The sequence below is a fragment of the Pogona vitticeps genome, chromosome 1 (assembly GCF_051106095.1).
Source record: "Pogona vitticeps strain Pit_001003342236 chromosome 1, PviZW2.1, whole genome shotgun sequence".
NCBI classification, from domain to species: Eukaryota; Metazoa; Chordata; class Lepidosauria; order Squamata; family Agamidae; genus Pogona; species Pogona vitticeps.
The window spans coordinates 214635512-214648238 of NC_135783.1; the positions used below are offsets into that span (position 1 = coordinate 214635512).

Below are 12727 nucleotides of genomic sequence, written 5' to 3' on the forward strand. Positions count from 1 at the left end.
AAAAGTCTGTCTCTCACTGGCTCAGCAAGACCTCATGAGGAGGATGCAGAAATTCCTACATCAGCTGTGTAAATACAAGAGGACCAGCAGACAACCTTCTGGGCAAGGCTATATGCAGGTCGCCCAGCTTATGACTTCCCTCTACTCACCAGATCTAAACTTTGTAGTTTAAATCCATAAACAGCTCCTCGTTTACTGCTGTTCATATAGTTACCCAGAGCCAAGATTATCTGCAGAAATTAAAAAAAATGAAAAATGGTAAGTTTCATCTAACGTCCATCCCTGAAAGAAAATGGAAAAGTTAAACTCAAATATATTGCCCTTTAAGGACCAAAAATGGAATAATACAACAACACTCACCTCTAAGATCTTCTTGAGTTTCTGAGATGACTTTATGGAGACAGATGCTGCAATTATTGCATGAAGTTGCTAAAGGCAAGCACAAGAAAGAACATGAACATCTGCAGAAGCAACACACAAACTAAAGTCTGCAGATTTCTGCAAAAAGTAATGCATCTTATATATGCATCTCACGCACTGGAGTCAGCATCTGGATGCTTTCTGCAAAGTTGCCAATGAATGCCATGATGGTCATCTTCTGCATCAGCCTCTCAATCTTGCTGAACTGCATCATGAACCGATCCTCATCTGACAGGTTCTCGAGGGGCTTCCTTTCCCGCTCGTAAAGCCGCAACATTTTCACTTCATTTTCCGTGGGCAAGAACCTCATCAAGCATTCAACAAAATCTACTGGCAAAGTCTTCAGGTCAAATCTAGCCAGTGCAAAATAAAAAAAACAAGTGGATAATGTCAAAGGACAAACATTCACAATGGGGAAATGACTGTGAGTTACCAGTAGGAACAGCCTACTGTCAGCAAAACCACAAGATCCTGATGTCTGATTTCCATGATATGCTCAATCAACAGATCTTACTGAAGTCATAAATCAGTTCCACAGATGTGTCATGGCCTCATGCATATGCCACAGTTACAATTCTTTCACACTTTTGTCTGCTTGTTTCGCAGACAGGATTTAAACTATAGGGGGAAAGCACACAGAGGCCAAAATTGATTTTAGAGAAACCATACATGCAAGGGCAGTTGTCCAGTGACCTTCCTTTCACATGATCATCTGGTTTCGCAACCTGTGTGTCACCAGTCATGCAAAGGAAAGTCTACTGGAGGGAGGAAAGGTTTATGCAGTTCCCTTTACATCATAACATAAGTAGCAATGTGACCAAAGTATCAGTAACAATTATGTGTCAAAAAAGTGCCTACAGATGCTTATAGAAGTACAAAGGATGTACAAAGGCACTGAAGCATCCCAAGGCAAGGGGGCTGCTGTGGGCCTTGGCAGCTGTTCAAAACATATACAAAACATTTTAAGCAAAATTAAAAGAGCACTTTGGGCCTAGTCTAGTTGCAGAAATACTATCGAACAGGCCATGAATTCAAGTGAAGAATCATGCCAGCATTAACTCTTGACAGTGTAAATTTCAGCTGTGAATTCTTGCAAGTGAAGACGTCAACAGAGGTACTTGCTATTGCACACTGTCATGTGACTGGCATGTTACAGCAAATGCTTATGCCAGCTACTAAAGTTGCAATTCCAAAATTCCAGTGGGAGTTATGCTGGCAGGCATAAATGACTGGATTCCGGCCAATACACAGTATAGCTGAGTTAATTTTTCCACATGATTTGTTTCATTTTATAATTTTATTTTTGCGTGCTTATGGTTTATTTTATACTGAACTGCTCAGGATAGTGCATCGAACTATACATATAAATAATAAAGCTATAAAAATATATATAATCCTTTTTTTCAAAAACTTTTTACTTACGCCTGAATAGCTTTGCAGATCTCATCAGAAGTCTTCCCAGCTTTCCTTAAGGTGATAGCAAGATTTTTAGCTCTGTTTGCTTCCAATAATGTGACTTTGTTTGATCCTTTTTGGGTTATTTGTTTGCTTGAAGAAAGATCAATGGCTGGACCCTGGGCTTTCGTCTTGAAAATTTCTTCAAATTCATCCACATTTAAATCCTAAGGCAGAAACCCAACAGAAATGAAAAGCAGTCTATGAACTGGGCAAAGCAGTCCCAAAAGATTAGGGAAATGAGAATCCATGGTGGAGGAAGCATGACTTCCTAAGTCCTGTTGGGAAGTGGGGGAACAGCAGGATTTTTTAAACTCCTTTTACATTCCTCCAGGTTGTCTTTATAATCCCCTCCAAATATTGTTACCAACTGGAAGAGTATTTGTAGTTATAATTACTGTAACTAACTTACTGTATTCATTATTACCTTTACAAATTGGAAGGGTAATAATGAAATCAGCTCCAAGTCCTGCAAGCCTCCCCCCCACCCCAAGTTCTAAGGAAATATCTGGGGATGGAGTGGACTTTGCATCCAGTGGAGCATTGCCGAATATGACTCAGCACTTTGTTTTGTCCTTCTTCTTCTTCTTTTTTTACAATAGCAACAGCAGAATAGGCACAATCCCACAAAGATTAAGAAAGAATGACTGGTGTGAACATCCTTCTCTATGGAAGGACTCTCATCTCCATAAACAGATGGGAAGTAGTCTACAAACCCAATATCCACTGGGATGCCCTCCCAGAGTTCATTAGATTGCACCCTAAATGTGTAGTGAAATGAATGTAAAGTGTGGAAGACATGTCCATTGGAAGAAGCCAGGGAGAACACGGAATGCACCCACCCCTCCCTATTTTTCTGGGGGGAAGAGTTTGTTTTTAATAGGGATTTCAACTTGGAACCTGGTACCAAAGACGCAAACTCATACCTAAAGACTTGCCAACATCCTTGCATAGCACATACCTCTAAGATCCTTTCATCATCAATTTCATTGAAAACTGTCCCATTGATCTGGTTGGGCTTCAGAGCTACCCAATTAAATACTGGCATGCGGAACTTGGTCTTAATTGGCTTCTTGATTTTCACAGCTTTAAAGAAAACAAAGAATGCAGTTATATATTTCAAAAAAGTCAGTAAAAATATCTGGAGCAACCCAACAGCAGTTCTGGGACATGGCACTTCAACACTGGAGGAGGTCTAGAAAGCACTAAATAAATATCAAAGTGTCCAGAAGGATTGGGTGGCACTCGAAATAATGTTAAGGTTCTCTGTAAGTTAGTAAACTAACCTAACATTCATATAAACAAATATATTCTAATGTAAATGAATACAGTTTGAATATTGGTTGAAGCTGTAATCTTATATACATTTACTTAAAAGCAAATTTAACTGAATTCAATAGTATAGGCTTCTAAACAGGAATGTGTAAAAAAATTTAATAACTGTACAAAGCCTATAAAGTAGTCTAAGATTTCCTTTTCGTCAGGAAGCTGGCTGCTCTGTTTATCTCATGTAACTCTGGCTATATCCTACAGTATTTTTACTTTTAATACTGTGCCACCCCTAAAATTTAGAGAACTGCAAGAATCTGTTTTGTAGAGACAATTCCGTAACTCTCACTAGTTAAGGGAGAGCAATCATATGCGTATTTAGCAATCACAGACATCATGACTTAAAGTCACTGGTCTTGATTCAACAAAGGTTAACAGAAAAAGGAATGAGGGTTGTTCCAAAGAATTCCAAACACATGAAACTTTAGGGGGTCTACTACCTGATTCAGAAAATGAACACAAAACTGGGCTCTGCCCTCACAGGGATCATCTGAAAACTGCTGGACAATGCACAGCATATTCCTGCTTTCAGGGACCAAGTACACACACCTATGCTTCCACTGATTTGGACTGCCAATCTGCGATTTGCATCTTGCAGGCATTATGAGGTTGATTGTATTGAAATCAGAGGAGGTCACATTTAGATTATTGTGGCATTCAGCCACTGTAAACAAATGTTCAAATCCACAATCTTGCAGAAAATGTTAATCAGCCCAAAGCAACCAAATTAGAAGGAAGACCCAAGAGAAGCCCCATTCTCAAAAAACACCCAAGAGGCAGTTAGACTTCATAGAACTCATGAGGGGGAAAAGTGATACTGCTGACAAGCTCAAATCTGGAATTTTTAAAAGCAGAGGAATGGGCTCCAGTCTCAATAGAGTCACTTCCTGGAGTATTAATTACTTTGACTTATCATTAAACCTTCTCTGAAAGGACATTTTCCTCATTAGCCAATGGACAAAGTATAATAAACTGAGGAAGAAAATGTAGGTTAATTACTAAGGGGAAAACACTTTCTGACTTCATTAATTTTCTACTAAAGGAAGTGATGGAATGTCCATCACTGGAAATACTCCGTAATTAGTAATTCATTAGTTATAAGGATTAATCTTCATAAAATTCATGGGATTCCCCTTGCAAAATTCAGGAAAGCATTTAAGATCTAAAACATCAATTAAGGCAGAGGTTTTGTTTAAAATGCCCTTCACCATTTATATACGATTTGATTAATCAATCAACTCCTCCTTTATCTATATGTTATTATAATCATTAAAAAATGCCCAGTAATCCTCTACAGATACTGTCCCCCACAGCTACAGCAATAGAAAGTAAAATTATAAACAAAGAAAGAGTGAGCTCCTTTTTCACAGAACTGGTATCGTTTAATGTCGCAACGTTAGTTCCAAACGAGCCAAGGGCATCTGAACATCTTTTGTAGACTTCAACAGCCAACCAAAAAAGACCCACTGCTCATTCCTCCAGTTTTGAAAAAAAAAAGCCATTTAACCAGTAAAAGTAAGGCATGCAGATGATAAGGAAACCATTTGCTATGAAGGAATTTGTCCAATAGGAAATGAAATCCCTAATAAGGCTTACCGTGGCCAGAATAACATTTTCAGAGGACAGCACTGTTCTTATGCCAAGACTTGGGATGGATTTATCTCAACACTTCTGTTACATTAGTAACTTTATTTCACCAAAACCTCCTATGATACGCTCACTCTTCAGTGCAAATATTCAAATTAGGGAAAACTTGGCACCAGATTTCATAAAACTTTTCTACCACAGTACAGATGAGCAGTGCCTGCCTAGCATGTCTTGTATCCTGTTGGAAAGATGCTTCCATTGACCTGTCAAAAATATATACGTGAACTCTGATGGACAGCTAGCTGGCGGGTGTCATGCAGGGATGTCCCGGTAGTACAAAAGTAGGAAGCGCCTTCAGAATCAAAGCTCACTGCCTTCGTTTTTGCTTAAAAATGACATGTGTTTTACAGTTACAACACTGAAAACATTAGATTAGGCCACGTTTTAAACTTGAAAATAGCCAATGTAAGATTCAATGCTATATATTGTGATCTAACTTAGAATACCCTACGATTTCTATTTTATGCAGAAACAAATATTGCATTTAGGTGACAGGAGTGTCTCATGTTGTATAGAATGGGGTTTTTAAGATTTTTTGGACGACACATTCCATAATTCTCCACCTGGGGAGTTCTCCATTCTGAGAGACAGAAACCTTACAGAGAACTAAATGGGGCTCACCTTCCAAACTGGGAGGCTTTCAGGAGTAGCTAGGCCAGGTCCCACTTAGCTGCCTTGTCTAAAGGAAAGCTCCCGGCTAGCACCAGGGAAACAGCAGGAAGCTTGGGCAGAGCTAATGGAGTATTATGGGATTCGGAATCCAAAAATCCCATGCCTATTGAACAGTAAGAACAAGCTGAGCGCTGCTGGTGGGAAGAAGAAAGGGAAACTTTGCAAGCACCCAGCACAAAGCAGAACCGAGGACTCTTTTCCTCAAACTTCCCTTGGCAGAAATGGGAGAGTGCAGGCTTCAACGTGTGCTATGCACAACGGATAAATAGGTATCCTATGAAATGAAAGTCTCAGCTGAGCAGCAAATGTACTGTTTCCGAGACTGACATCTCCACGTGTAATACAAGAATCTCCTTTATACCAACTTGGACTCTTTGCATATCTAGCCCAGCACTGTCAGGTATGGCTGGCCACGGCTCTCCAGCAGAGGTCTACCTGCCCACATAACTCACACGTTGGTACTGCACAGCTTCCAGTGTGCTCCTATCGCCACAAGAGTTTATCAGCAACAACAACAAAAAGAGGAACTGTGCTCAGAGCCCTCCAAGGGGCACGATTCCACATTTTACAGCTATTCCAGGGGAATCTCCCCTTTTAGGGGTCCACAATAACCATTTTTAAAGTAACCCATTTGAAGCCTAAGCAGGAATACATTGGAGGTTGTACAAGGGTGGAAAAATCAGATTGGGGCAGCTTTTGGAGCCCTGAATGTCACACAGTCCTGATCGAACCAGAATGCTAACAACTGAACCTGGGTCCTTCTTCACACAAAAAAGGGGCTTTGCCCCTCAGCTGTCAGCCTTAAGAAGGTCATTCGACTAGTCCACCTTACTAGACTGTTGCACGGCAGGTGTGGAAAACCTCAGATGCTCCTGATGTTTTTGACCATAATCCCACAAATCACAAAACATATAAGTGTCATGCTGTCTGAGACGTCTGGGGGTCAAGACCAAAAGACGTGGAGAGACAAAGCTTCTTTGCACAAGCAGTGAGGACGACTGAGTTCATGCACACAAAATCAATTTGAACATTTTGAAAAAAAAATCAGGTCAGAATTATATCAATAACATTTTAAAATTTATGCACTGGTCCAGTCAATGGAAGACAAAACTTGTCAATAAAGCACTCGTTAGGCTTCTAAAACTCAGTGATGCCAGTGGGAACAGACCACACAATGAAGTGATTTGCTATGGCCAGTTCTAATTGCTGACTGCGGGAGCTAAGGCACAAGACTGAACATTCATGCTTTCTTGCTCACATGACTGAGTGAAAATGATGGTTTAAAAGAGTTTTGTACCAGGACAATGTTTTAAGGCAACACAAAAGCAATCCATGCTTCTAGGGAATGCAAAATCACAGCAAGTTAATTTTAAAAAAGTCACACACACACACACACGAATATGGGTAACAGGACAGGAAAAGAAAAAGAGACACCAGAAAAAAAGCATTGAAAAGTATATAAAATACTTAGCAAGAAGGAACCTACAGAAAAGCTTGATGGGCCCATCTTGAAAAGGAAGCAGAAGGAATAAATAAGAAAAGGGTTAGCCTATGGTGACAAAAGTATAGGTCATTCAATCACCTCAAAGACCGGTGCTTATTTTTCTTACTCTTAGGCAGGCGTAAAGCAGAGCTTTTGAAGGCCACATCACACATTACAGGTTTGCTCTACAAAAACAAAGCATTGCCCTGAGAAGCAGCGGGTATATGGACTAGGAAATCTATATATCACAAAAATGTGTTATTCTTTTCAGCTGCTAGGGTACAGGCAGGGAACCTGAGGAAGAGGACTCATAATCCTGTGAGCGCTGGACATGCTGACTGGGACTGATGGGAACTGGAGTCTAACGACATCTGTATAGTCACAGGTACTCCACATCAGTATTCAGGTAAAACATATCTTCTTATAGAAAGATACCACAAGTATAGTAAAACACCAATGAATTACTACTAAGAGCCTTCTACTGACTTCCTCTAGGCAGGCACTGAATGAAATGGTGCATTTTCTTGCCCTTAATTTGGGACATTTTCCCTACAAGATGTATGATGATCAGGTAGGCCTGGAACCATAATTCATTCTTCCATGAACATAGATAGCAATTCGAGAATCACACTTTTTTAACCCTAATATCTATTGGTAAATAAAGTTTGCGAACAGCAAACTGTAGCAACTGGGATGAAAGAATCTTATCCTCCTTTGCTATGATGTCCCAAGATAATCATTTCTTGCAAGAGCTGGGACAGGACCTGAATGGTCCCCTTACAACGCTGCCAATTCATGTGGACGGTAACATGTGCGAGTTGGGGACCTGTAAAAGGATAAGGCACCTTCACCTGCTTGGTAGATTCAGTGACAGAACACTGAATCTAGGCAAGTCAAGAAGGAAATCTGGAACTTCAGTCCATCACATCACTACTCACTTCCATCCAGTTCAGAAACTACAGAGTAGTGTCAGGTTTTTGTGTTATTATTTTGGGTTTTGTTTTTTGTTTGTTTTCTTGTTAACTTTGGTATTATACACATGGAACCTCCTTTCCCACAAATCCCAACATAACCTTCCCTGTCAAATGACCTTCATCCAGGCCTCAAACTGACCAATTGCAAATTCTTTCCATCTTGCAGCAGCTGTTATCTTTAAGAGCAACACTCTACTAGATTGAATGGATTCAGTATTGAAAAATTCCGATTTAGGTTTTGGACCTAAAGCTTCCCAACTACACCTAAAAAAGGGGAAATTCTCTTCAAGGAATTGTTGGGGGAATTTTCACATTAATGAAACCACCCAATGAATTCTAATGGAAGAGGAGTCTGAATCGTGATTCATAATCCTCCAAATTAAAATTCAACTAAAAGGGAACCGTATTAATTTCAGCAACACAACAGACAAATTAATCAGCAGGATGACTGATCATCAGGTTTACCAGGAAGATGGTAACTAATGACAAAATCGAGCTAAGGTCCTTGGACGTAGAGGGACAAATTGAGCTATCCTGGCAGTCGTGTCTCAGCATGTGACTGAGTCCCTCTCTTATCAGATTCACATGTTTGACCAAAGGATTCTCAAGTATGAATGCTGTACTGAATTCAGACAATGAAGAGGGAAACCACAACATCAGAACAGCACATAAAGGCACAGTGGGGATACGAAGTCCAGCGCTGGAACCAATGTAGTGGAGTCAGATCTTGCAGGGTCAAAGTCCCAGGACTTTCTGAGCAGATGGGACCATGACATCATCCATACACCCCTCAGACTACCCTCTTCACTTGGCGCTCAGCTGCAATCCTCCCAGTAGCTGGGACAGAAACAGATTTTCCCAGCAGCAATACATTCCTGCAAAGTATCTTGGTAAATGGAAAGTATTTGAGAATCATTTCTCTTGAATGGGCAGTTATAAGCTATTAATTCTACAAAAGACCTGCACCTCATTTCTTAGTCTGTACCAATCAGCTGCCTGCATTTCTGGGCTTTCCTTATGGGGAGTGGTGGCTATGGGGAATGTTGTGATGTCCAAATCTGTAGTTCCAAATTTACACTTGCATCACTGGCTGAAAGGGCAGACTATATTAACTATTCACGATGCTGATGTGTTTCAGAATCAATATCCTTCTTTGTGAGCTGTTACTATAGAATACATAGCATAAACTAAAGCTTCAATAGCAGCTCCTGGTTCAGCAAAAGAGTGGCATATGCTGAGACGAGCATCAGTTTTTCAAAGAAGTGAATAAATTTTACATTTCCAGTATTGGACTTTGTGTCCCTTTTTTCCTTCCCGTGTACAACACTAAGGAAAAGAAAGAAAGCATTTATTAAAGCACTTCTCATCTGGCCGAGTGAAGCTACTGCAGCGTGAAATAAATAGCCCAGAGACATCCAAATGTTACTTGTTTTTAAATAAGCATACATTGGTTGAGAACATTTGGAACAGGACATGTATGCGGTTTAGGGGCTAAATTTTTTGCTTTTAATGCATCACTAGATTCCACTGTGAATTTTGCTTCTCCCAACTGCTATTTTTAAAAAGGAAGAAGTCCCATGCAGATTGAGAGAAAAGAACTACTGGAAAGGTAAGGAGCCATCTGCTGTTGTTTTAAAAGCATGAAGAAGTTCCATCTGTCTCCACATAACAGGATGATTTTTTTCATGTCCTTTTCTTCATAGCAAGCAGTATTTACCTGCTCGTTGGCAGCATAATGATTTACATTCATAAAGCCATTGGGACTCCAACCCACTATTGCGGAAGTGCTGGGCCTGTTATCACCTGTTAGCACTTGGTGTAAGTGGAGAAGCTTCAAATCTAAAGGTGAGAGTCACAATTCTCCATGCGTGATGCCCACCATCTTTCTCGTAAAAACAGACCCAAGGTAGGTAACAGGTCTAGGCTCCTGAGTGGGGAGCTAAGCATCTCCCTCTATTTTTCCTTCTCCTAGTGCAGCAGTATAAGATGCCATTTCTGATCTGTGATAGCACCGAGAGGTGCCTCCCCATCTCTGAAGCACTACTGGATGGTGAGCTACAGGGCACGAACGAAGGAAGACACCACATACCCATCCTGGCCAACCCCTGTTGATCCAGGCAATAGCCATCCTTTGACTCTGCATAGACTTGTACAGCCTGCTACGTCTTACCTGCCAGTCCTGAATTGAAAACCACTGTAGGGGAGGCTGTTCCTGGAAGAGGGGGCGCAGACGGCGGGGGTGGGGGTGGGATTGGGGGAGCTGGCATCGTTTCGGTGGCAGGGCCAGGAAGAGGAGGTGGAGGTGGTGGCGGCGGCGGAGGGGGTGGCGGCGGAGGGGGTGGTGGAGGCATTGGTGCCGTCACAGGACCATTTTGTACTGTGAAAGTAAAAAAAAAAGACACATGGCATTTTCAAAGCATTCAGCCAAAGTGTGACTGTCCCCCCCCCCCGCCCGCACTGCATCCCGATAAACATAAGGGATCATTTTGAACTACAGACGAGCACAGAGGAAGCTTTTCTCTACATTGCATATAGAGGGGAACTCAACCTTTTCAGCTCCTGCTGCTCTGGAAAAGGGAAAAGTCCACACGTGTCATTAAAAGAGAAGGAGAGCATGAAGCAGAAGCAGCCGCAGCAGGCTGAAAACACTGCAAGGATCTGGTTCACTGTATTTGGAATCGAGATCACGTCGGCTCTCTAAGAGGGAGAGGATGCCTCCCGCCACTGTGTGGGCACCTGCTGTTTCCAGGACTTGCACAGTACATTTTCTTTGGTGGCACAATGCACTTGCATGTTCTGCTTCATTTTAGTCACACCAGAAGAAACAGCATCCTCTGGGCCAGTGCTTTGAGATACCATACCCAGAGGTCTCAGCCAGCATGGGCCAGGTTTCGGTCTGCTTTAAGGCTTCAGGACCGAGATGCAGAAAACACAACCTCACTGGTGAGGAAAAAGAACCCAAACAAACCCCCCCCCCTCGCCTTGGATTGGGCCATCCTCTACTCTGTCTTTGATGGGGCAACATTTCTCACCTGTTTCTGATTCTGCTGTTGACAGTGGCAAGGGGGGAGGCGGCGGCGGCAGCAATGGAACGGAAGGCGTTGCGCCAGAAACTGACCCTCCGCAAGAGCCAGCGATGGCTTCTGACCCAGAGGGCAATGTCCCAGAAGCCACCCCGACGGGAAGAATATTGATATCGCCATCGCCTTTCTTCTGAATTTTAATGGACCCTTGCTTTTCCAGTTCATGGATTTTCTTCTCTAGCGTGGACTGTCGCTGAATGGCTTCCTCTTTCTCTTTGACCATCTTTCTCAGCGTGTGAACCTGCGTATTTGCATCTTTGTAAATTTCCTGCAAAAGAGGGAGGCATAAGAACAGATGTGCATTCACAGCTCCGATAAGCACAGTACAAGATTTCCAGCTCAATCGCTGGCTGAAATCCTGTTTATGTAGCTATGCTGCACAAAGCAAATGACATAACCAGCCACTTTGACTTTTTTCGGGGGGGGGGGGGAGGAAATAAAATAATTCTGTTTTCCTCCTAACCCTGAAGGAAATCCGAAGAGTCCCATGGAATTCCCACTCCCAGAAGAAAACTATTGGGGGCTGGAAGGTTGGGGGTGAGGAGGGGGAAGGGTGTCTTTAATGTCTGAAAATTGCCACTGAGGTAACTTTATTAGTGGCAACTATTTTCCAAAATTGTCCCATAGTCCCCAGAGGCTGCCCCAAGGGGGATCTCCTGGGAGCCTTGGAATCTTCAGAGGGAAATTTTTTTATCACTGAAAAAATCACTGTGGCTGATGGCTTCATCCGCCATTTATAGTGCAGCTGTAAGAATACAACTTCAACCATGGCCTGGAAACGTGTTTTATTTTATAGTTCCTTGGTCGCTTTCTTTGTCATGATGCTAACCATGCTTTTACTTTAGTAAGTTGCATAACAAATACCAAGCCTGGTTGGAAAAAAGGGCATTATGCTAAGATTTGGGAACATTAAATTCTTTCCTTAATAGGGGAGTGAATACTCTGTTGATCACAAGTAAACAGAGATGAGTTATATGGCAAGTCAATTCAATTAAGCCTATCACAGCCTCTTCTAAGAGTTTTGGGTGACACTGCCCGACTTTTGCTGGTAGGTTTCTATCTTTTTTAGAAACTACTTCTGTCACTTGCCTCCTCCTCTTCCTTTTGAGATGCCCAGGAGACCGGGCATTCCAAGCAAATGGAACTTCTTCTGCATTGGCTTTACGGTATAATGTGCCATAGAAAATATGAGTGATCTATGTGCACACCCACACACTTCTGCGCACACACACCTGAACGATTTCCTGTTTCATCTGCAGCTACTCCTGCTGCATCAAAGGTTGATGGATCAAAGGGGAGCCTGCTTTTCAACCAGCACAAAAAGCACCAATCAAAAGCAAATTCCCACAGAAACCCCACTGCAGAACACTGCATGACTCTTTGAATTAAGCTTAATGCCACAAAAACATGGATGCACGGACATGTTGAACCATTGTAAAAAGAAAGGCAGAATTACTTGCAGAAAAGAAGTGTTTCTGATCATTTCCACTGCAATGCATGCATGCTCTGGAAATACACAACTCATTCTGTAATCTGCACGTAACATCTAGCCACCCTGGACTAAAGATGGCAAAGGTGTATCTAGCAGGCCCCGCTTTCCACACTTTGATATACATGTGAGTGACATGACTGGCCATCTAGGGAACACTCGGAGCAGCAGAATC

At 42.0% G+C, this 12727-nt stretch overlaps 1 protein-coding gene across 15 annotated transcripts in view; it reads right to left on the reverse strand.

Annotated features, from left to right (window-relative positions):
* Nucleotides 1-12727, reverse strand: part of FMNL2 (formin like 2) — a 224223-nt gene that overhangs the window by 15900 nt on the left and 195596 nt on the right. For 8 of the 15 annotated variants that reach the window (XM_078376542.1, XM_078376520.1, XM_078376534.1 and 5 more), the window contains 8 exons: nucleotides 11013-11331; nucleotides 10151-10357; nucleotides 7010-7030; nucleotides 2837-2961; nucleotides 1843-2042; nucleotides 539-773; nucleotides 361-429; nucleotides 150-230 (listed from right to left, as the gene is read on the reverse strand). In XM_078376542.1, the coding sequence (XP_078232668.1) occupies nucleotides 150-230; nucleotides 361-429; nucleotides 539-773; nucleotides 1843-2042; nucleotides 2837-2961; nucleotides 7010-7030; nucleotides 10151-10357; nucleotides 11013-11331 (1257 nt within the window). The remainder of the gene's footprint in view (nucleotides 1-149; nucleotides 231-360; nucleotides 430-538; nucleotides 774-1842; nucleotides 2043-2836; nucleotides 2962-7009; nucleotides 7031-10150; nucleotides 10358-11012; nucleotides 11332-12727) is intronic. The other 7 variants (XM_072983128.2, XM_072983134.2, XM_072983105.2 and 4 more) reach the window with 1 other exon arrangement.